At 35.1% G+C, this 24494-nt stretch overlaps 4 protein-coding genes across 4 annotated transcripts; all 4 read right to left on the reverse strand.

Moving 5' to 3' along the window:
- Positions 1-4957: 4957 nt before the first annotated feature.
- On the reverse strand, positions 4958-5984 carry LOC132172334 (uncharacterized). The gene has a single exon (XM_059583814.1). The coding sequence runs from the start codon at positions 5701-5703 to the stop codon at positions 5125-5127; it is 579 nt and encodes a 192-aa protein (XP_059439797.1). The 5' UTR covers positions 5704-5984; the 3' UTR covers positions 4958-5124.
- Positions 5985-8246: 2262 nt separating this feature from the next.
- Positions 8247-8738, reverse strand: LOC132169156 (uncharacterized). Its single transcript, XM_059580236.1, has one exon. It carries the CDS (start codon positions 8736-8738, stop codon positions 8247-8249), a length of 492 nt encoding a protein of 163 aa, XP_059436219.1.
- A 1134-nt stretch (positions 8739-9872) lies between these two features.
- LOC132170414 (GTP-binding protein SAR1A) lies at positions 9873-14362 on the reverse strand. The gene is made up of 3 exons (XM_059581395.1): positions 14059-14362; positions 13514-13645; positions 9873-10648 (listed from the first exon to the last, which is right to left on the reverse strand). Exons 1-3 carry the CDS (start codon positions 14185-14187, stop codon positions 10328-10330), a joined length of 582 nt encoding a protein of 193 aa, XP_059437378.1. The 5' UTR covers positions 14188-14362; the 3' UTR covers positions 9873-10327.
- A 3632-nt stretch (positions 14363-17994) lies between these two features.
- Positions 17995-19092, reverse strand: LOC132168499 (universal stress protein PHOS32). The gene is made up of 4 exons (XM_059579489.1): positions 18788-19092; positions 18561-18670; positions 18354-18472; positions 17995-18165 (listed from the first exon to the last, which is right to left on the reverse strand). Exons 1-4 carry the CDS (start codon positions 18966-18968, stop codon positions 18081-18083), a joined length of 495 nt encoding a protein of 164 aa, XP_059435472.1. The 5' UTR covers positions 18969-19092; the 3' UTR covers positions 17995-18080.
- Between the last annotated feature and the right edge of the window lie 5402 nt (positions 19093-24494).

Consider the following 24494-nt stretch of genomic DNA (forward strand, 5'->3'; position numbering starts at 1 on the left):
TGGTGTCCCTTTTAATAGGAAGTTCCTTAAATTTAGTTCTTTGGATGCACATTGCATGCTAAATTTGTGACGAGAAATGTTAGGTATTTTTTTATTGTTTTCCTGATATTCTCTTAGTGTAATATAGCTTTTAAAATCACAAATATATTAAAAGTCAATAATGATAATATAAAATTCAACGATAATTTTAAAGCTATATCACAATCGTTAACACCAAGTAACACCAGTTAACACTTAGCATTTTTTTTTATTTGTGGACTGTGTATTTAAATTTAATTTTATTAAAATCTAAAAAATAAAAGCATATATTAAAAGTGGTTAAATATCTAGTCTCATTGCTTCAACTTTATTTTTCCTCGTGGCTTCATTTATCACAGATGGTTGGAGCACGCATCGTTATTCCAGATTGATGACCGAATGCCACGCTGACCACCATATGCTGACACGTATACCAATCATTCTTAATTTTTTTAGTATTAAAATGAAAAAAGATTGGGAGTGGCCGAGCCACCCTCGGTACCCACTGGGGGTGGTTTCGGCCACCCCCTTGCCACCCCCAATCTTTTTTCTTTTTTTTTTTAGAAAATACATTTTTTTTAATTAAAATATATATATATATATATATAAAGTAGGTGCTACGTGTCAACATGTGATTGGTCGACGTGGCATTTCGTTAAGTCAACTAATGGTCAACTGACGGATGACTAACTTGGTTTATTATCAAAACCACATGGACCTTCTATAATAAAAATAAAACCCAAAAAAAAAAAAAAAAAAAAAAGTTGAGAAACCCCAAAAAGATTTGAAGTATTTAACCCATATTAAAATTACACACTTCTCTTGAATGCAATTAAAAAAAAAAAAAAAGTATTTAACGGGGAAGAAATAAAGAGGTTTGTTTATTATATTATTAAAAATTACCCCGTTCTTGAATCGTATTTACTACACAAGTAGCTTGGCTTGGAAGAGAAGTCAGTCGTCAGTCGTCAGTCGTCAGAGGCCCAGAAACCATGACATGATTGCATTTACCGAAAGGAGAGAAAAACACATCACCCTCTCTAATTGACATCTTACTGCCCATTTTGGGTGTTGTCTTACGACCAAATTCTATGCTTCAGCTTCACTTACAAGAATCTGGTAATATGGGTACGTTTCTTAAAATCTTTGTTTTAAAATTATTAATGGATTCAAATTTGATCATAAATATTTTAAATTCTTTAATAATTTTAAAAGTAATGTTATCTTTTTTTATAAAAAAAAATAAATAAATAAATCTTACTTATAGCATTATTCATACCTAAATTATAATTAATTCTATAAAACAAAATAAAATACAATAAAAAGGAAATGAAAAGCCGACCACTTTGTATGGAAACTTGGAGTGTCAGTTTTAAATACCGTACGTGCGATAATCTTTAGGTAGTGGGAAGAAAAAAGAACGCAGCCACTTGTACAACACTTTATTTTTCTTTCTCTTTTTCCTTGGTAATGCGCCCATAATTTGTAGCAGAAAGTTTTTGTCCGATTTTATGAGCTCGGGGAAGAAAGGAATGCTAAGTTTACAAATACATTGTTAGAATTTTTTATTTATTTTTTTATTAAATTTTTATGAGTTAATATTTAGTTTCTAATGCCTCAAAATTTATTTTTAGATTTAAAACTAAAATTTAGGGGTGGAAAGTTAACCATTTAGAGATGATATCACTTAAAAGAGATTTTATCATCTTAAATTTAGTATTAATACCTCAACTTTAGTGCTAATACCACAAATTTGAATTTTCCTTTAATATCTCTCTTCTTCAATTTACAAAACAAATTTAAAAAAATAAAAAAAATAAAAAGAAAGAGGTCAGATGTCTAACGCTTGAGGCAGTCGGAAATCTCAATTCTACAAACACATTTTACAAAAAAAAAAATTATAAACTGATGTGGCACAATATGATTGGATATAAAATAAATATAAATTTTGAGAAATCCAATCATATTGTGCCACATCAGTTTGTAAAAAAATATTTTTGTAAAATGTATTTGTAAGCCTAACATTTTCTGAAATTGAGTTTTACTCATTTATAAAATTATTTTTTTTTTTGTAAGTAAAATTAAGGGTAACGTCACTTTAAACTCCTGAATTACTACACGATCAATTTAAACACTCCGTCATATTTTAAACGTGACATTATGGGTTAGCATTTTGAAGTTTGGGGGGGGCTTATTAGATCTTTGTATTTAATTAAAATCGTGACATTATTGGTTAGCATAAATCATATTGCAACACATGTCACTACAATATAAATATTAATATTCAAAAAAAAATTGAGAGTGTAGTGTAACCGCTCTCAAATTGGCTAGAGAAAGTAGCCAAATTACTCAATGACTGTCGAGGATAGTTTAGCACCCTCATTTAGCTATTTGGAGATAGCCAAACTACCACTTCATTTTTTTTTTTTGATATATTTTATATGTTTTTATTATAAAAAAACACGCGTTGCAGTATAATTAATGTTGACATAATATTTTAACGATTTCCGTCAAATCCCGTTAATTGATTTTGCAATTTTTTCCTATTCTGTGAATATATATGTCACACTTCTTGGCAGTTAAAGAACTTAAAAAGCATTAGTATATGAGGTGGAATTTCGTTAAGACAGTTTGGTCCGGTAGGGTACCTTGCGTGGCCTTCGAGCCCTAAGTCCTAACAAACTCCTCCTTTCACAAAGCTACTTTAACGATTTGCTCCCTTTAACGGCCTCCCTTCCCAACTTTACATCCTTATCAAACTTCTGCTTTGTGATCGTTTGGAAGATCTCATCTCAATCCAACTTGTTCTTCCCTTTTCATCGTTTTGCTTTTGGTTAGCAAAACTCAATTTCTTTACAATTACGTAATTCAGTTCGCAAACTTACAAATTAATGTAGCAACTTATATGACACGTTATGTATATAGACCTGTCGTGTTAGTTTAGAAGGTATAATTTGTCATTACTCTCAAGGGATTGGAGAAGAAGACGGCTGTTACTTGTTAGTTGTTAGTGTTGGCCTTCAAGGGACAGAGATCTCTAATAATTTATTTTTCAAATTACAAATAATTCTGATAATAAGTATAAGAGAATTGTTGTGTGGCCTATTTATCTGAACGAACATCCTTGTCGAGATAATAGAGAGATAGGGATAAGGATCCGAACTTTTGAGATTGATGGTGTGGGTTTGGATAATAATGTGGTTGATAGAGTATTAACATGGTAATCATTAATAATATAAGCTGGAGATGCACTGGAAAATATCACCTAATGTTGTCATAAAAGCTGTGGACCAGCTTTTCTCTGGAACAGTATAAATTGGATGAGGATGATTAAAAGTTAACAGGAAAAATGGGATCAAGAGCTTTCACATTAATACTAGTATGACATAGTGTGTTTCTTTAAAAAAAAAAAAAAAAAACAGAATAATCTGACATTGTGTGATATGCTTTCCAGCTAACCATAGCCCACACTTATATTTTAATCAAATTTAATGAACATAGATCAGAAACATCTCTTTACAAAATTCTTATTCAAATTTTTGTAGTTGAGATTTTTTTTGATTTGTTTAAATAAATATGAATGAAAATAATTTTAAATATTTTTTTATTAGAGCATATATATCTTATCCAATGGAAGCAGATCGCGTTGGGCTGACTGCTGAGAGGGAAAGAAGCAACATATGTGATATGACATTTCATATCCCAAGCTTCATTCCCGTACGTACCAGACAGAAGAGGAAGCATATCGCGTTGGGCTTCCTTGGGCTTCCTTCCAATGTGTGGATAAGTTGGCTGGAGATAGTGCTTCTCATGTGCGCCATACATTCCAAAATATAACAAAAAAATAAAAATCGTGTTGTCTTAATTTGTTTTGTCTTACATGAAGATTATTTCTTGTTTTTTTTTTTATGTTTTTTTTTTTTTTAAATAATATCCACCTAAAATCAGAATAATATCAGAATAAATTGTAACATTTTTTTTTTAAAAATGTTATACACAATATTAACACTTATTTTATTAACAATGAGATAATAATTTGAGCAGTACATATATTTTTCTAGGTAAATATAATTATTGTGATACACATATTGCATAAAAAATTACTTAATTTTGATTTTAAATTGTGTTTATCATGTTTTTAGTTGGCCATGCAATAATGAATATCGAGCCACTAAATGGAGAGGATCTCTGTTCCAACAATTCACGAACTTAATGTGCTTTAAAAGTAAAATTAATTTGGTTGCACTAATTTTGATTTAATTTGAATAAAATATACTCCAATTCAGAACAAGCCATAACTCCATGGAACATATATATAGTAGCACTAATTTCTGTCCGTTTACCAAGTTTGGACCCTTTGACCAACCCATCAAATTATCCTTCAAGACATCGTCCTAATTAATTAATCACATTCAAACACAATACACACGCATATATACCTCAACACTTTCTACCATGCATTGCCACAAATGGCACTATACTGAAGATCCATATACTTTACAGTACCTTAATGGATTATTGGTTGGTTTGGATTTGCGATTTTAAAAGGTATAATCTAAAACTAACAATTTTAAAACGTAAGATTTGAATACGTCATTTATAAAAACGTAGTTAAGCGTTTGATAAAATCGCAATTTAGTCTTTAAAATTGTGCATTTTAAAAAAATACCTCATGGCCTGCGATTTAAAAACGCAATTTTTTTATGTTTTAAAATCACAATTCCAAATTATTTATATTTTGCGATTTAACTATCTATGAGATTACAATGTCAAACGCACTTTTAGTCTTTAAAATTGTCCATTTTCAAAAAACTATCTCCTTACCTGCAATTTAAAAATGTTTCAAATTACTATTTTTAAAAAATACAATTCTAAACAATTAAATTTTTGCGATTTAGTTTAAAATCGTACTTTTGTCTATAAAATCGTAATGCCAAAACACTCTTAAGTTATCCTCGAACTAGAATTTTCATATAATTTTTAATAGATCATGTGATTCTCAAGTCTATTTTTAAAAATAAATGTAAAAATCACGCGCTCTAAGAGTACACCTGAGTTTCACAAACTGGGGACTAAATTCGGAAGAAAACTTTCTTTCTCCTCTCCTCAAAACAGCAAGCGAGACAACTTCTTCTTGACCTTCTTCTCCCTTATCGTATCCAAACTGGGTTTCCACCCCTTGCCTGATAATTGCCTACTCAAATATTCCGGCCTCTCATCTAATATCTCCGGCGGAAACTCCGGGACGAATCTCTCCTCCGTCGTCTCCACGCTTTCATTCTTCTGCAGCGCAAACCCTTGTGCATGATCCCCTAAACTTGCCGGGCATATCCGGCAAAACAGTGGAAGAAACCTTGGCGAAGACAAAAGAGACCTCGAACGCAGAGCTGAAACATTTGCGCTTAAAAGAATCCGGCGAACTTCTTCGCCGGAAATTGCAGCTGGCTTCCCTCGCTTTACAGGAAGCATTACGTAAATCTTTTTCGTCTCTAACTTCATGTCGGCCGGCAATGGAGTCGGCCGCTTTTCTTTCACAGCCGACTGCAACTCAACCACGACTTGCTGCGAGTGCTCCAACATCAGCTCGGCGACGGTTAATGGGTCATCGAATTCGTGGACCGTGCCGTCGGAGAGAACAACTTTTCCGGTGGCATCTGATCGGCGGCGTGTTATTTGGTTCCCCATGAAAGAGAGGGTGTGAATATGTGATGACCAGTTTGAGTAAAAGCGTGGGTTTTGGTAGCGTTTTATTAAGGAATTTGTAGGAGGTGTTTGTTAAACGGCTCCATCTTGTGAGGGTCATGTCGGCGGGTGGACATTGACGTAATTGACCTGCTCCTCATTGGCGCTGATCTAAAGTGAAGTCTTTGGCTTGATCTGACGGCTATAAATGCTTTGAATCTGTAGGGGCCCCATGTAGAGTTCTGTGTATTTGCTTGTACCTAATCTGAAAGAGAAGTCAAGGAACGGTTCAACTGTAAGTGTATTCACTAATCCTTAAATTATACATAATGAAGGAGTTGAACTCGACTCTCCAACTATAATTAAGTACTAAATTTTAAATTCATATTCAAGGGATACAATATATGTTGTTGTTGGTGCATTTTCCTTTCCTTTTTTTTTTTTTTTTTTTTTCCAAGTTGAATATTTAAATATTGCCGTCTCTAATACCATGTTAAATCACAAATCATCTCAAAAACTTAAGCGGTCCAATCTGACGGCTAGAATCCTTTGATCTTACATGAGCAAATTAGGTTTTAGATTATAGTGCATTGATTAGTTTTTGAGACTATATGAGTTAATTAGGACTTAGGGTTACAAAAGTCTATGATTGTTTGATTGATTATAGTGAACAGATAGAAGATGCTTGGTCATTTATATAATTAAGATATGGGTGTAAGAATTAGATAATGTGAGTTAGTGTTGATGATAATAATGTTTGAACAAAGACGAAGAGAGATGCCCTGATCAACAATGTTAATTAAACGCAATTAAGAATAATGAGTGATGGCCACAGTTTAACTAAGAACTCATGATCATTCTATGGCCTATGCTTCCTTTGGTAATTTTCAGAATAATTTTGCCTCGAAAATGTTCGGATTACTAAAGTTTTTACTATAATTATTTTATAAACTGATATGATAGTTCATATTAATCAATAAAATGATCAAGAGTGTATGGTTTTAACAAGTCAACCACTAACTAATTAAATTGGCAAGTCATAGCTTTTTCTTAATCATTTAACCAATTATAAATTGTCTTGTTAATTTATAAAAAATTATAGTAAAAGTTGTAGTATTTTTCTGTAATCATTTTGCCATACACTTAATGGCCAAGCCAACCATCATCCAACTAATGTTGGTTTATCAAAGACGAAACTAAAGGAGGGCTGGTGGGGGCTATGTTGTAAAACAAAAATGTTATTTTAGGTCTTTCAAAATTTGTTAAACAAAAATAGTTTAGGTCTTTCTTTTTTCTTATTTTGGCCTTTCAATTTTTTTTTTTTTTATACAGTCTGACCCCACTAAAATTAAATTTCTAGTTTCGCCCATATGGATCTTCAACTATAGGCTGTAGCCCGTGTATATATATATCACAAGTAATTGCACACTAGCTGTTGATGACAGTTTTCAAGTGGTGATGTGGCACGATCCTAGTGGAATGTCATGATGTCCGAGGAGTCGTCGGGCTACAAAATATGAAACAATAGGATCAAAGCTACTGGTAGTGCTCTGGCGGAAAAGCTCCGATACCTAAGACAGTATTTGAGTGAAGAGAGTAAATGCAATTAAAAGCTTAAGAGCAGGAATTGCGATTACCCAAAAGATGAGTTGTGACTTGCATTTTATAGGCATGAAGTTGTTGTTTCTCGTGACCGTCGGCCCCCACATCCCTATATATCTGTTGTGCAGTTATTGGCGAAGGATATGGATTGTTGGGTTGCTCCATGATTTTAGGATCCTGAGATCGTGGAACAAGCGGTTTTGCTCTGTTGGCACCCGACGCGGATGCCCGAGTGATCCTAAGGTACGCGTGTATCAGCTGAGTGTTGACAACTGGTCTTTTTTTTTATTTTATTTTATTTTATTTTTTTGTTGATAGGTCCATGTTCTGTTGAGCATGGGTGGTTGTTTGGATATTAGATAGATTCTCACGTTTATCTAGGAATCATGGATTAGCTTCATGTGAGATGACTGATCTACCCTTGGTAAAAGACTATGATGCCCTTTGTGGGTCGGCTATGCATCGGGTTGAGCCGACTAAGTCTCTGCACGGGCCTCGTCTTAATGAGTTTGTAAAGTAGATTGGGCCGAAGGGGCCTCTTACACCTTATGCGGCCGATCCATGACCTAACACTAGCCTTAGTATTACTCCCTTATTTCCTAAATTTATTGAAGAATTTTAGCCTCTAATTCCTATATCTCATTTGGGTCAAGAAAGCTAATTAAGTTCATTGTCACTGTAAATGGTGATTTTGGATATACTATTGATTCTCACTGATATGCAATTAACCAAAATCTGTCAGTTTTGTTCAATAATTTGGAAGCAAACATCAACCATAACGCAACAATATTGCATGTCAAAGAGAATTCTGATTAATTTGTGTACAATTTTGCACGTACAACGAAGGCCTCAAATCATTACATATTGGGGTTTCCCATAAAAGTATAACAAGGAAAGTCCCTGCCCGATGCACTCAAAACAACTAAGAAATTTAAGACAGTTTTTCATAAGGCCTCAGAAATGGGCTCCAAAACAGGACTCCACCGCTTATTGTTCCAAAACTGGTGGCCGGGAAGTCCAGCAGCCTGATCCCCTCCAAAAGCCTTAACATCATCTTCTCCCGCCTCTGTCGGCTCCGCCGCGGACGTAGCCGGTGAAACCTTGGAACCACTTGGCTTCAACATGCTTGCTCTTTTCTTACAAGTCAACTCTATTATTGCCATCTCCAACTCAGAAACCTTACAGTGAACTTTACCCGTGGGCACCAGAAGGTAAACCTTTCCTGCCGACAGCTCGTCGTCGGCCTTCATGGCCGATATGCGCCGAGTTTGCCGTAGCTCTTCCACCGGAGCAACGGCGTGGCCGGGTTGTTCCAGCATGAGCTCGGCAGCTTTTACAGGGAGCTTGATTTGTTGTAGGTTACCGTGAGCATCAAAGAGCTTTGCAGTTTGAGCTCCCAAGGATTGAGGAAAGCAGCAAGAAACATAATTTCCCATCTGGGTCTTCAACAAGAGAGAGAGAGAGAGAGGGAAAGGTGTGGAGACTATGACAATGGCTGATATGTGAGTGAGAGGTGTTGGGAGTGAAGCTTTGGGATCTGGGTCTTCAACGAGAGAGAGAGAGAGAGAGAGAGAGAGAGGGAAAGGTGTGGAGACTGACAATGGCTGATATGTGAGTGAGAGGTGTTGGGAGTGAAGCTTTGGGTTTATAAAGATTTGGAAGAAAGAAGAGTCAAAGAAAAAGTAGGGCTGTTAATGCTATTGGCAACACGAAGTGGTATAGTGTTAGAAACGCGGATAGTTGCTGGCATTTTCGTGTTGGGTTGGGCGCGGTCGTGACGCTGAGATTGTGTGTTGATGGCGATGGAATGCTGTGGCCTGCGGGGCCTTTTCCAATGAGAGGAGGGTTTTTGATTCTTTGGTTTGTTTTGTGTGGTGCGTGTGGGGGAGGTATAGAGTAGAGGAGACAGCAATTGGGTCTTTGCGAGGGGTGAACGGAAATTCCACAAATGGGAATACTTTACAGCAATAATACGCTGGATGATGATGTGTGGCTCTCTGTGCTTTTGAGGGATGACACACAACTTTGAACCCACTATGAGATATTTGTAAGAACAGGGTAAAAATCAAGGACTTAATTGTGGTGGAAGGTTCGGGAAGAAACAACTTGCGTCACTAGTATGAGAGGAGTGGAATTTGGGTATCCTTGCTCGCAACTCTAGTCCACATAAATTATACAAAATTCATAAAATCTACAAAATCAAAAAGTTCAAAAATTATGAGATATTATATCTTTAGAACACGTCATTCTTATACGCATTTTTAAAAAATATACGTGTTCTAAAAATATATATTAATTTATTAGATAAATTTGAAGAACTAGTCCAAAAATAAACGTGTCTCGTCGACAACAAAATAGTGAGTATCAAGTGGCATGATTTTCGTCTAAGATCAAACTCGGGGATTGTGGACTTTGACAATTGCAGCCTTGATTCTTTCTTGCCAGCCTTTGGAGACCATGGAAAATACTTGTTACCTGCAAACTATGTCCCATTGGGGACCATTTCATTCAGCTCTACGCCCTGAAGTCAAAAGGGAGAATTCCTGCCACGCAAAATGATAGAGAGGAGAGAGTCCAAAAGTTCTGGTCCTTTCAATAAACAACTAGAACTCAGAAACATGGATACCAAAGTATCCTCTATTTGAGCCCAGTACTGATTCCAGATACATCTAGAAATAACAAACATGACAACAATTTTTTGAAACGTATCAATTCATCATTCCAAATACAAAATACAATAACAAATACAGTTTTCTACTTTATGACTATCACAAATATATAGCAGATGTAATAGTTCAATAACAAATTACAATGCCAAGAAAGATTTGATGCCACAAGTAAACTTACATAATAGCAGTGACATTTAAGCCTCCTTCCACAGATCCAAACACAATATATCCAATCTAAAGCCACTTTGAGGCTGAAACAAACAGGGGAATTGATACATTTTTTGGGTAACGTGGGGGTGTGTTTTGGTGGGATTTCCAGGTGCAGGGGGCCGTAATATATCTTGCTGACCACTACCCTATTTGATGTATTGAGAGAGCCACTTGAAACCCTCACCATACCCCATTTTCCGCACAATGCTGCACATGAATACCTCCAATGGACGAACATTAGTGTCTGCTAGGTTTACCTTCCCTTTGCCAGTAGTGAAGTTGGTGAGGCCAAGATGGTATCGCAGCTCATCCTCCGAGGCAGCATATGGTATATCAATCTTGTTTCCCAAAATAAGGAAAGGAACATTAGCGAGGGCCTCATCAGAAAGGAGTGCATCCAGTTCCTTTTTCGATTCCGCAAGCCTCTCCTTGTCGAAGGCATCCACCAGGTACACCACAGCATCCACCTGTAAAATGAAAAGGCAAATACATATTACCAGCACATGTTGGTAGTTAAAACATCATGTGAAACCATAATAAAGAATATAACTTCCAAACTTAAAAGTTCCTTGGACGTGGAAGGCACAACAACCCAGATGTAAAACATTAGAAAAGCACATTCAACCATCAAAAATATCAAGGTCCAGCTCATCAGTTTAATAAAATGCTGCCACATATGGTGTAACCAATTATAAAGAGTGAAGGCTCAAACAAGCATATGTCACCAGTGCATGTTGATAGTTTAAACATCATGTGAAACCATAATAAGGACCAGAAATTCCAAACTTCAACTCCCTTGCAAGTGGGAAGACACAACCCAGATGTAAAACATGAGAAAACACATACCATTTCAAGTCTCAAGGTCCGACTCATCAATTTAAAAAATTGCTACCACATATGGTCTAACCACATAGAAAGAACAAAAGCTCAGACAATAACAAGCACTAGTGCTACTAAGAGATCTTCAAGGGGTACAGAACTCCTAATCCAAACTGCTTTGAGGTCAATGCGCAAGTAATAATCTTAATAGAATTTCAACCTTTTTTTTTTTTTTTTGTTTCTTTTAGCACTTTGTTAACTGTAAGAAAGATATATTTTTTAAACAGATAAAACTAAAAGAAAACAAGACATGATAAATATGAAAGTTATTGTTGCATCAAACCTCCCAAGGGAAAAGGTGGGATAAACAAGCTTTTGATCCCAAAAGAACACCTGAAAAACTATCATATGGCAAGGGTAGCAAGAAAGACAGGTGAAACATGAAACTATTTCTGCAATTGCAACAGAGAGATGCAAAATCAAAGATATAGGCAGAAGTAATGAACATGGTGCCTCAGAAGATGAGAATATTCTTTTTTGCAAAAACTGGAAATACCAAGTCATGTAAAATATCACTCGAGGAAACTTGCAAGTATTGAGAAAACAAGCACAAGGAGTTAACGCCCATGAAGAGTAGGTGGTCAAGTGATTCATAATATGGTACAGTAAAAAAATCGGCCCCAAGTCATGTTGTCAAACACTGAACCCTTACCAAAACATATCACATACGAACAACGGCTCATAAAGACCAAATTTTTTATTAGACATAGCATGTCAAACTTGCAAGTATTTGAGAGAATGTCAAAAAGGAGCTGAAACCCTTTATGGAGGTGTATGCCTCATGAGTATGCCACACTAGAGGTGCAAATCTCAGTATGAGTCATGTCATTTGAGCCTATGAACAAGGTAAGCCTCAAAGTGAAACCCAAATAAACCGTCAGAATTTACAAAAAGCAACGCAACCAAAGAATACAAATTTTATTTTTCCAGCTTAACTCATATTTTACTAAGCAGTGCGAAAAAGTAGAAGTGTTTATCCATAGACAGCTACACAAATGTACAAAAACACAACTCTTGATATTCATAGAAAATCCACCTCTCCGGCTGCAGTAGAACTCAAGTGTGTTCATATATTTCAACAATGTCTGATACGGCCTTTTCCTCAGGCTAGAAGGCTGGTTCCCCATCTCTCATGTGTGAATGGTATCATCCCAAGGCCTCCATTGCCAGCACAAACAGATATGGAGACATTGGGTCCCCCTAATGGAGGTTTGAACCAAGATTTCCAGATGGATGCAGTAGGGTATTAGTACATCTGCCACATAATTTCAATGTAGACTAGTCAAAGTCGTAGAGACCTCATACCATGCATTAAGCCTGCAGAAGGTAGGCGTAGCCTCCTTTAAGGCGAATAACTCTTTCGGTGCTGTTACACTAGCGAGTTTTGGTAAGTTCAGTAAGTGAAGTGACGGGCAAAGGTGGAAGAGATAGACCTCTTTCGCTTAATCGGGTAACGGGAACATACAAATATAGACATGACATGGTAATCAATTCAATATTAAAAATTACAATAAGAACTTAAAACCAGAACATGAGACAAGGCAAGTTTTACTGTTAACTGCAGAACAACGGCGAAAGCAAGCGCACATTGCATGGTGATAATAAAAAGAACACAACCATGAAACAAGCTCAATATCAAGAATTCATAATGTATTGAGATTTCAAAAACAAATCCAGCAAAACTAGAGCTCAGAGTGATGGATAGCGGTATATAATTACTGAAAGATGACAAAGGTACTAAATCTAAGTTTGGTTTTTCTTTTGATAAGTAAAATTTAGCTCATTTATAAAAGAAAGCAATAGATCAATCAATTTCACTTTTAATGAGACATTTACGGCTTAATAACACTAATAAAGGTCAAAATGAGCTTTGCCAAATAAAAGAATGAAGGCAACATCAAATTCAGAAACAGTCAGACAAAGGTATTGATGCTGGTTCTTGACAGCTAGGTTAAGACATATAAGGAGGATATAAAAGAGCGAATACTGGATTCACATGGACGTGCCCGCACACACGACTTAATACCATATACCCATTTATGAAAGAAGAAAATAGATTTTATCAAACAGAAATGCAAGATTCTACAATGGTGACGTAGCACTCCCAACCAACCATTTGATCTTTTTTTTTTTAAATTATTTAATAATAATTAATTTAAGGATTAGTTGAGTGTCAAATCAGCATTGTTGAATAGAATTATAACATCTAGCATTACTCTTTATCAAAACATGGAAAACCCAAAGCTGGGCAACTAATGACAGATCGTTCGTAACATTTATGACTAATTCTACCAACTGTACAACTACTTTAGCGCAACTGATGAAGTTAACTTTGGAATAGCGATCAGGGAAGGAATGTGGATCTACATAAAAGAGACACCACCAACAAAAATTTGCACAGATAACACAGTACATAGCCACAAAACTAGCTCGATACTTTGCGTATAGCTTACTTTGGCATAGTAATCCTTCCAGACTCTGCGAGCAATCTGATGCCCTCCCAAATCAAACGCCTTGAACTTGATTTTCCCAATGCTCAACTCCTCCGATGTGGGATACTGTGTCGGCTGGTGCTGTACCAGTCTCTGGGAATCGATCAAAGAAGGATCAACATCACACCACATAGAAACAATAACATCCAAAATCAATTCCATCAATTGGACAACTGAAAGCACAAAAAATCATGAAATCCACTAATTTCAATCTTCAAAAAACACAAACACATATTTTTTTATGAGCTTAAATTAAGCTCTGTGTTTATTTACACATAACACATACACACTATATATATACATATATATTACCTCAAATAAACTAATTGAGCCTATAAGTGTTTCAAAATAAATAAATAAACCAACAAGATGTATTGTTTATATAATCAAGGTTTTAATTTCGTCGAATAACAAATAATTAGAGTGAAAATAAGAAAACAGATCGTTAATTAAAAAAAAAAAATCCTCGAAGTTTTATTCTAAGCATAATCTGGAAGAAAGCGAACCTCGTCTTTCAACATATGGAGCAAGGTGGTCTTGCCGGCATTATCGAGGCCAAGGAACAAGATCTTCGCCTCCTTTTGCCAGAGACCCAGCGAGGCCAACACTCCGTAGAACCAGTCCAGCAGAAACATGTCGCTTTCGATATCTCTGTATTCGGATTTAGGTTTCTCCGGCCAGCGACGATCGGATCGGAGTGTGAGAGTGTGGGAGAGAACCGGATCGTCCAAAACCCCCAAGCTCCCTGGAGAAGAATGCCAAGGCAAAGCAGAGAATAATATTGCGAAGTGAATCAATGGACCCTGGATCTGGTTTGCCCAGTGGAAGATGACGTCGTTTTGAGTGAGACCAAAACGACTACGGACAAAACGGCTCTTTTTTTAAGAATGGTAAATAATTGCCTTATATACATATTTTAACATAAAATTTGTAGGTTTTATGGTTTATTATCTTAATTTATTTAATTAAACGGATTAGATTACGATTAATGTGTATAATATTATACTCATACTTTAAAATGACTTGAACCTGTTACATGACATTAGAGGATTGACAATTTTTTATTTTATAATAACCCAACACAAAATTATTAAAGAATCTTACTCGTTTAATTAAATTAATCAATTTAAAGTTGATTTATATAAATTTATACACATTTCTCGACACAATCTGAACTAAACACACAACACAAATTGTTAACTCCCAAATTTTGAGGTAGTTTATCTTTTATTGAATAAAAATGTTCTACATTAGCCTAATTTTGGAGTCATGCTAGATTGTTATTAGATAAAATGTTCATTTTTTGTCTATTGGAAAGAAAAAAATAAAAAATTAATGGCATTTTTTGTCTTTTTGCGGGACAAAATGGGTTACATTGCAATTTTTTTTGTAATTCAGGAGAAGATCGATGTAATCTTTAGTTCGAAGAGGGAAGACATTGTAAATTGAGTATTAGGTTAAGGGAAAGTGTGTATATTTTTTCAATTTTTTGTGTATAGTTTGAGGGATAGTATATATATATACACAAAAAGCAATGCTACACAAAAAGCTTGATTAAGGGGGTCCTTTATCTCTATTCAAAGGGAGATATAAAAGTCGGGTAATTTCATTTTAAATTTCTGAATTACTAAGTGATTTTAGAAGCCCCTCAAACTTCAAAACCTCTCAATTTAGACATTTGAACTTTCAATTGCAATCAATTTGAATCTCTTAATTTCCCTGATTTACCCATAAAAATATCAAAATATCCATGATTTTTTTTTTAACATTATTTTTTTTAATTTGGAATTTAAAAAAAGAAAAAGAAATATAAACACCATTGTTTCACTTTTAACGTTTAAAATCTGACGGAATTGTTTAAATTGATTGCAATTGAAAGTTTAGGAATCTAAATTGAGAGGTTTTGAAGTTTAAGAATTTCTTAAATCGCTTGATAATTCAAGGCTCTAAAGTGAAGTTACGGAAAACATAGAGTTCATGCCTTGAGGTGACTCAGGCTAGAGGAAGTGATTTTCTTGACCAAATGAAGGGCCTGGGGGTAGATCTCATTGTGGATCTGTGAGTTTCTGATGAACCAAATTTGATGAACATTGGTGGAGGAATAAAGCTGGAAATGGTGGTGGGAGGGCTTCTCAATCATGAGAAGGTGGGAAGGGTTGATGATGATCTGAATCCAGTCCAAAATGGAGAGACCTTCAAATCTAAAGAGTATTGATAGGAAAAGGACAATGTCTCCAAAGAACACAAGCCTCTCGATCGCCATTGATGGGTACTAAAGACCCCCTCTAGGTTCTCTGGACGTCCCTTGTAAACAGATTCATCAAGAGCAGCATAAATTCACATTTATAGCCCATTATTTATGACCAACAACTTTTTCTTCTCAGAAAAATTGTTGGATAGAGGTCAATTTAATGTCCAGCAATTACACTAACTTCTTCTCCATTATTTTCTTTTGGTGAATCTGTTAAGGAGAAAGAGGAATGGAGGGCTGGCACCCATCTTGCCAAAGCCCTTCCCAATTTTCAGATTGGCAGAGGTCAGAAGGTGGCACATCAGACAACTTCAGTCCTTCACAGCAAACTGCAGGTTTACAGTATATATCCCCACTAAATTTTCAGACCCAGTGGTTTGGGATCAACTTCTCCTTCTGCAATATATTTGGAGCTTGCTCAAGGTAACAGAACTTGGCATTCTTATATTCTCTCTGCACTTTTTGTCATATATATCATAGTTTATAGTTCACAAATTAACAGATGGGGCTTTAATTGTTATATTTGATATATAGTCTTATAGATATGTTATATTTGATGAAAAAGGGACCAGGAATATAAGTTTTGCCTCAATTTATGTTTTCTCCACCAGATTGTATTCTCCACCAAATATCCAAAACCTGCAGTTTGTTTTTTAGCCATTGTGGCCATGAAATGACTTTCTACATTGGAATAGGGAGTCTTGGGAAAGCAATACTGATGTCTGGAATCTATGCAAATTATGAATGCTGTAATACGAAATTTTCCCTTGGTATTTCCAATTATTTTGGTTGAGTTCCAACATACATTATGTGATATCTTAGAAGATTTTGTTTGAGGTTTTTAAGGGGTGTACATTGCCCTAGATGGGCGGTTATTGGCTCAAAACCGCCTCTGTTACTACCTTAGACATACCATCTTCTTATACTGAATATTTTCCCGCCCTACAAACTCCTTAAACTTCATCATCCTTGTCAGCGAAGACCTCACATATCTCACTACATTCTTATTATTACAAATAGAGTCATGTAAGTCTTTCAAACCATTTGCTACAACAAGATTCAAAATATGTGCAACACACTTCATGTAAAGAAACTCACTTTCCAAAACGGTAGAGTTTTTGTCCGTTATCCTCCTTTTCATATATTCAATATCCACACCATTAGAGCAGGCAATATCATTTGTAATCATGAAAATACTATCAACCCCCCACTCTAGCAATGAAATTTCCAATACTCTTCCAACGGTTTCACCCCTATGATTAGGAACTCGGCACAACTTGAGGATTTTCTTATGCATATTCCAATCACAATCAATGGAATGAGTAGTAACACACATGTAATTCAGATTTAGTAAGGATGTCCATGTACCAGTGGTGAGGCAAACCCTTTGACCCCTCAACAAATCTTCAACTTAAGCTTTTCTTCCATGTATAATTTCATACAATCTCTTTGTATAGTAACATGACATGGCACTTTGAACCTAGGTTCGTATCCATTAATCAATTATGTAAACCACTTAGTCTCCACATGCCTAGAAGGAAACTCACATTTGATAAAATAACGAACAATCAAAGCCCTTACTTTGTCCGCGTCTTACTTAACAAATCCTATTTGGGGGCTAAAAGTGCTATACGCTGCCTTCTCAAGTCCTATTTGCTACAAAGTTTTATTATTGTTATTATTATTTGAGCGAAATTGTAGATGGGATAACATGGCTGTAATGCTTTGTTTTTATGGTGACACCCAAATATCCTACTGCAATAATTGCATCTAGCTTTAGGGTTCTTGCGGTCAATAAGGTCCCATACCATAGACTAATTAGTAGATTTCTTTGTTTGTTTATTACCTTGTGGTGGGAGGAAAGGTGTAGGGCTTTGAGCATTTATAGGGGAAAGTGTTGTGGAATCGTCCTCCACAAGAATAGGGGCAGGGCTATGTTTATCCTATTAAAAATAAGGGTATTAGATAGGATCTGTTGCTTCTGTTGTGGCGTTAGATAGGATCCTTCTGTTTTGGCATTAGATAGGATCGGTTGCTTTATTCTCCTTGTATGCAATGTGCTCTGCTTCCACTTGCCCATTTACACAAAAAAATTGGTACAAATATGATTGCAGAAAGCTAGCTAGAGTCATTATTATTACCTTTTCTTTCTGGATTTTTTTTTTGCAGATATGGACAATATGTTCTTAAACCCACCCTCCCACCACCATTTACATTAATCACCAAGCTTAGTGGTGAATTTTCACTCATAATTTGAGAAAAAAAGGAGAAATGAACTCATTTGTCCTCTGGATGCTTAACAATCACCACAGGACACTTGACATTCTTGGCACAGTAGTCACTCACACTCCCAAGAAGAGCCCTGCAAGTATGGAAAATCAGCATATCACTCCCAACAGGACCATAACTCAAACAAGACCATAACTGGATGTGTACAGATAGAATGATGGAGGAAAAAGAAATTTAGAAGAAGAAGAAGAAGAACAGAGGAAAAGGAGAAAAGAAAAGGGATTGAATCACACAATCTCAAGAGAAGAATTTGGCGGGTACCTCTTAAAGAAACCATATCCATGGCTTCCCATTACTAAGGCGTCAGCTTCAAGTTTCCCCACAGTACTACATATCACATCCTTGGCATCTCCACTTCCGGTTATTCTCTCCACGTTTATCTGCACAAAAGCCATCAATAACCACTCAGACACAGAGACAGAGAGAGGGGGGAAGCAGCAGATATACTAATTAAGAAGAAAGTCTTACGTTGGTGCCATAGTTCCTGATGATAGCATCTGTTCTTTCCATCACTGAATTCACCATGTCAGTGCCATATTTTTTCAAGGCTTCAACAACATCACTGGAAAACATGTACCCTGTGACACCAAAAACATCTTCTCCACATCAACATGGAGATACTGAAAATTGGCCTTTGGCCTTGAGCTATTATCATCCTGTGACTCAAAACAGAATAAGAAGCAAATATTGCAAACCTGCAGCATCAAAGGAGGAGTAGACAGGAGGTGGTTTGACATAGAGAAGCACCAGGGTGTTCTTGTTGCTATGAGAAACGAGGTTGCTGAGACACCATGATAACGCATACATGCTCTCCTTGCTCTCGTCTACTGCCACCACAATCTTGCGCTCTTCCTTCATCATGGTTGCCCCTTCCATTCCTGTGCCTCAAAGAATTGTGTTTTGGCCTGAAATCTCTAATATATGGCTCTTCACCAATTTCTCAGCCTTAAATTGTTGATAACGGAGGCAAAGCGAATCTGCATTTATAGATGGTGGTTGCCCAACAGTTTTGGATCGGAGCTACCGGTTTCGGATTCGGTGAGATTCCTAGATTACTTCACATTAGATTAACCTTATTTTTTTCGTCATGATTTAGAATTAAAACAAATGTCTCTTAGTCAAACTTTAGTAAAATAAAACAAAACAACAGGACCATTCAAAACATGTTCGTCTTCAATCCTATCTATGTCCTTAACATGTAAAAAATACATATTTTTTTAATTTTTAATTCTGTTAATGTGTTATTTCACATGTTGAAGTGATCCATGTCCAATGAAAACTATGCCCTTTTATTAGAGTAAGGAAGTTGTTTGAAGTATTATAACTTCTACTACAATTTTTTTTTCAAATTGATCACATCAATTGTTTTAACAGCTGACGTGAAAGGTACACAGAAAAAACAGAGACGCCAACTGGATCAAACCAAAAAATCATGCTTCGTTTGCTTGGAACATCTTATGGTCAACATCCAGCTGAGCAAAGCTTATCGACGGCGGGGCAAATATCTAACCTGCCAAGTTGAGCCACACCGCCTACCAATCGTGTTATATTCATAAGCTCATCCGGTATTTGACTAGCTGGTGCCTGTCACACTCTCTGTATGAGAGGATATTTAATATGGATAGCTTTACTTTGTCCAAACTTGCAAGTTTGTGTTCTATTTTTGAGGGGATTCGGATTTTTTCAGCAATTTTCTATTCAAATTGTTAGTAATTTTGATAGTAAATGTGAAAGAGACTTTGCTGAGATCTCTATCTGGATGTAGGAAGTGTAGGTTCCTTCATAGATTCTTGACTTCTTTGAATTCGATCGGAAGAAATTTCTCTAAACTAGTTTATTAAATTAACATTTGTATTTATAATATATAATTTTTACATATTTTTTTAAAAAAAAAAATACGCGTGAGAACAATATATTTTAATGATATATATTAATTTAATAGACTGAAGTGGTCATTTTTATTTTTTTCTAATCCATTGTAAAAGAAAACTTGTTGTGGAGTTAATTTTGGTTGTGGGCTTAACAGGGATACTACAAGACGCCTTGGATTCTATCAAATGATTGAAGGCCAAGGCCCTACAAATTGCGTGTTAGAAAGAAAGAGTCATGTTTGACACCGAAAGAAAGGAAATTAATTCATCAAGTCAGTCGGTGGCCCATGCTCTTCCTTTTCAATTTGGTTTTGGAATCCATTAGAATCCCAACCGACTTGGAGTCTCAGATTTAGCCAAAATCCAATTCTATTCCTACTTGGATAGTTGGATTTGTAGTTCTCGTCAACCGATTTCAAGTTCACACGCGAAAGATTTGAGTGTATTGGAGATTTGGGTTTTGAATACTTCTTCTTCTTTTTTTTTTTCTTTTTTTTTTTTATATATATATTATTTGTTTGTAAATATAAATTTGTTAAGCCGAACTATATAAATGTTGAGATCTGTTCTTTTTTATTTTTTGGAATCTAAATTTATTTTGTGAGAAGTAGATTTGCTCCTTTAAGTCCGACTTGATAATAGTCTGAGATAGCCTCATCTTGTCACAGTATTACTTATTCAACTTGACTAGAGCCTAGAGGGTGGTGATCCTTTTCAATTGCGTATTAAGCTAAGAAAAAGACTCCATTTCCTGATCCATAATCCATTAACGAGTGGTCTCAAAAAAAAAAAATCTAAGATATTGGCAATGGAGAACTTGACACTTCAACATCTATGGTGAGAAGTCGAATAGCGACCTTGGATTAGTGATAATATGTTAGGTAGTAACTCCCTTAATTGGATCTTTCTAATTTAATAAAAATTTCGGCTTCTAGTTCCCAAACTATGTCCCTAATTAAAAAGAAAAAGAAAAAAGAAAAAACTCTTAAACGTTGATGATGTAATTGATAGCACAGTTCAAAACTCGGCTAACAGACGCCTACAAAGGAGATGTAATTGATCAGAGACTTGTCGAGAGTACAGTCAGGAAAATATATAATGATTAAGCTGACAAGGGTGAAGAGTGAACTTGCTCTAAGGAAGAAAGCTAGGATAATCATAGAGAGAATGACTATATGTGAATGTTTGTGAAATGATCATGCGTCTTCTCCTTATACAGAGTGTTCAATAATGAGGTATAACCTTGATTAAGTATCGTTGCTAATGGGATACGGTCTTGACCAGGATTGATGCCCAATTACCACCCTGACCAAAGGAGGCATTAAATTACGACTTACTAGCAAGGTATAGTTGTAACTTGAAACTAAACCGAATTTTATATACGCTAACAGTTAACTTGTGGGTGGTTATTTTCTGTGCCTCACTCCTGATGTTCTTAATGCCATTGCATTGCTAGTGCGTTAACTCTCATATGCTAATTAGGGCATGTCGTTTGGGCTTGAGCAATTGGGCCCAAACCGTGGGCTTTCTGCCCCACATACTTGATTTGGGCCGGCCAAGTGGATATTTGGTATATCAAACACGATTTTTATATCACAATATTTATACTCAGGGATATTAAGAAATGGAAGAGTATTATTATTATTATTATTATTTTTTGACATGTCCACACAAGAGGGGGAGAGATGATTCGAACTAGTGACCTCCACTTTATAAGGCGTAATTCACAGCCGATTGAACTACCCCTTAACACAAAATGGAAAAGTATTAGAAACAGAGTATAAAACAAAATAACTCATAGATCTAAATTGCTGTGCTAAATGCCCAATTGAATCTGTGGACCCTTTTAATTAGTTTATCTTCGTTGCGTAGCTCGTAGGACTAAAGTCACAATCACTAAACAAAAACAAATAATTCTATACCAATATTTTAATTGTAGGACCACTAATAATAATAAAACAAATGTATTACTTGTATAGAAACCATCAAGTGACTAAATGTTCCAACTGCATCAGGCTGGGCTTTCTACATCGACCTAATCTAGATGGACGTGAAACCGCCATCGCTAAGGGTAGCAATTTATGTTCAGGTGTTGGGTTTATGTTGCATTGAGATGTGAGTATAATATCATAGATCAATCGTAACTTGTAAATTTTGCATTTAATTCGTAGGTCTGGTCGAAAATTGTCACCATGATCCAAGCTTATATATATTTTTAAAGCATGTGATTTTCATATTATTTTTAATAATATTAATAGAGCATTGTAAAAGTAATTCTAATAAAATATCAATTTAATAAATTAATTTGAAAAATTTCCTCTTATCCAATTTAAAACAAAACTTTCTCCTAGTACAAACTACAAATCTTCATTCTTATTTATTTTTTATTGAGGAATGCTAGGCTTACAATACATTTTACGAAAAAAAAACTTTTACAAACTGATGTGGCATAATATGATTGGATATGAGATAAATTTATTGAGAAGCCCAATCATGTTGTGCCACATCAGTTTATAATTTTTTTTTTTTTTTTAGTAAAATGTGTTTGTAAACCTAGCATTTTTCTTTTTTCTTTTTACTTTTGTTGTTTAACTAGGAGTGGGCAAGGACCCAAGACTGGACCTGATTTCAACCGAAAAATATTGGGCCAATTGAATCTTAAAATATAAATATTTAACCAATTCATGGGCCAGCTTCTCTAAACCCCTTTCACAAGGTTAGTTTCCCATACATGAACTTTGAAGCAAAGGCAATTCTCCAACCACTCTTCAAACTCTACTCCTAATAATCATATGGTTAACTTATAATAATTTGGATTGGATCCCTAAAATTTTTTACCCGAATTTTACAAAATTTAGACAAGAAATGAGAGAGGAAACTCCAGGACCCTGAGGTCCAAAGTGCCTTGGCAGAAGGCCCCGCACTTCAGACTGTCTGGACATCTCGAGATTTAGGGTTCTCTATCTTATTCCCTGCTCGAATTCATCAAGATATTTCCGCCCTCTTTAATTTTTAATAGTGTTTCTTTTTTAAAAAAAAAAACTAAAAAAAAACTAAAAATTTCATAAGATAGTCATATGAAATTTATCTGCCAAATTAAGTTTTGGGATGTCCGACCACATAAATGGGTCCCATATAAACTATCTTAAATTAATGGGTTTTAGATAACATAAATTATAGACCACAAAATTTCTCATATATAGTATTGTAAATTTGCTTAATTTCCACATAATGAGATTCTTCAAATTAAATATCTGAATTTCCATCAAAGACTTGAGCAGCAATAGCTTGGGCAAGTCGTAAGTAGGCGGCTAATATCAGCTTCTTCGTGTAAACATCAATGTCCCCACACCCTCCAACTTGCTTAAATCTTGAGAACGTTCAAGTTCAATCCTTTGGTGCCATTTGTGTGAGCTCCATAACGAGAGGATTGCAACATAATCAGATAAGGATAGAATTTTCCATCAAATTGTGTCGGGAAATTTATTTTTATTTTCTAAAAAAAATAAAATTAATTTATAAATGAATTTCTATTCTGTCAATCCGTCATCGTTCAAAAAAAAAATTTAATAGTTGATTGACACCGCCATATCAATATAATAGAATAATAATAAGATAAAAGCGTACAAAAAAACATATAATAATTTTATAGTTTGGTTTGTTTAAAAAAAAAAATCTCAGAACCCAATTTTTTTTTTTTTTTTTTTTAATTGCAAATTAGATAATCCAAATTCTTAGACAGCCGATAAGACCGAGAAGGGATAAGCACAAGTGTCAGCAAGCCCATAAAGCCCATAAACAAATAGATAAAAATAAATATTAATTTTCTAAAATTTAGGAATTTATTTGAAAAAAAGAATAATTAAAAATTAAAATATCAAGGCATGGAAAAAGAGAGGAACACAACAACATCATCGAGCGTCCAAATGGGCCCGCTAAATCACAGCTGCTCATACTTTACGGTGACCGCGTTTTTGTTCTTTTTCTTTTTTCTTTTTTAAATCTAAAAAGGGGGCCGTTGAATTTAAATTTCAGGTGGTCCAAAATGATTGGAACCGTTGATAAGGGATCAAAGGTTCCAGATTCAAACCTGGGAAGGGGTGGATTTTGAATTGGGCATGGAGGGACAAGAAAGGGTATTACTATTATCACAATTAAATAATGCAAAAATATTTTTAATTTCTTTCATGAATCCGATGATGTTCTATCTGTGTGTCATGGAATAACAATATAAGACAACATTGCCCCTCTGTCCTTAATCATTTACACCAACAAAGAATTAAATAGGCATTAGGAAGCGGCTATTGACATTATAAACATTATTATTTATTTAAGGCTTGTTTGATAATGATTTAAAAAAAGTATTTTTTGTTTTTTGTTTTTAGTTTTAAAATATGTTTTGAAGTGGTTTACAATGATAAGTGGTTTACAATTGTTATGTTTTGAATTGTTTGTTTATGATTTTGAAAAAAGACACATGTTTTTTGTTTGGAAAATAGAAAGTTGTTTTCAATATCATCACTAAACCTAT

This window comes from Corylus avellana, chromosome ca2 (genome assembly GCF_901000735.1).
Source record: "Corylus avellana chromosome ca2, CavTom2PMs-1.0".
Taxonomy (NCBI): domain Eukaryota; kingdom Viridiplantae; phylum Streptophyta; class Magnoliopsida; order Fagales; family Betulaceae; genus Corylus; species Corylus avellana.

What these genes read in the sequence shown, in the direction of transcription:
- LOC132168499 (XM_059579489.1), bottom strand. Translation starts at nt 18,968, where the DNA reads ATGGAAGGGGCAACCATGATGAAGGAAGAGCGCAAGATTGTGGTGGCA. An exon ending in CTCCTCCTTTGATGCTGCAG is followed by an intron (nt 18,671 to 18,787) that starts GTTTGCAATATT and finishes TTGGTGTCACAG; the next exon opens with GGTACATGTTTTCCAGTGAT. An exon ending in GGATATGGTTTCTTTAAGAG is followed by an intron (nt 18,166 to 18,353) that starts GTACCCGCCAAA and finishes CCATACTTGCAG; the next exon opens with GGCTCTTCTTGGGAGTGTGA.
- LOC132169156 (XM_059580236.1), bottom strand. Translation starts at nt 8,738, where the DNA reads ATGGGAAATTATGTTTCTTGCTGCTTTCCTCAATCCTTGGGAGCTCAA.
- LOC132172334 (XM_059583814.1), bottom strand. Translation starts at nt 5,703, where the DNA reads ATGGGGAACCAAATAACACGCCGCCGATCAGATGCCACCGGAAAAGTT.
- LOC132170414 (XM_059581395.1), bottom strand. Translation starts at nt 14,187, where the DNA reads ATGTTTCTGCTGGACTGGTTCTACGGAGTGTTGGCCTCGCTGGGTCTC. An exon ending in TCCATATGTTGAAAGACGAG is followed by an intron (nt 13,646 to 14,058) that starts GTTCGCTTTCTT and finishes ATCGATTCCCAG; the next exon opens with AGACTGGTACAGCACCAGCC. An exon ending in GGAAGGATTACTATGCCAAA is followed by an intron (nt 10,649 to 13,513) that starts GTAAGCTATACG and finishes TTCATTTTACAG; the next exon opens with GTGGATGCTGTGGTGTACCT.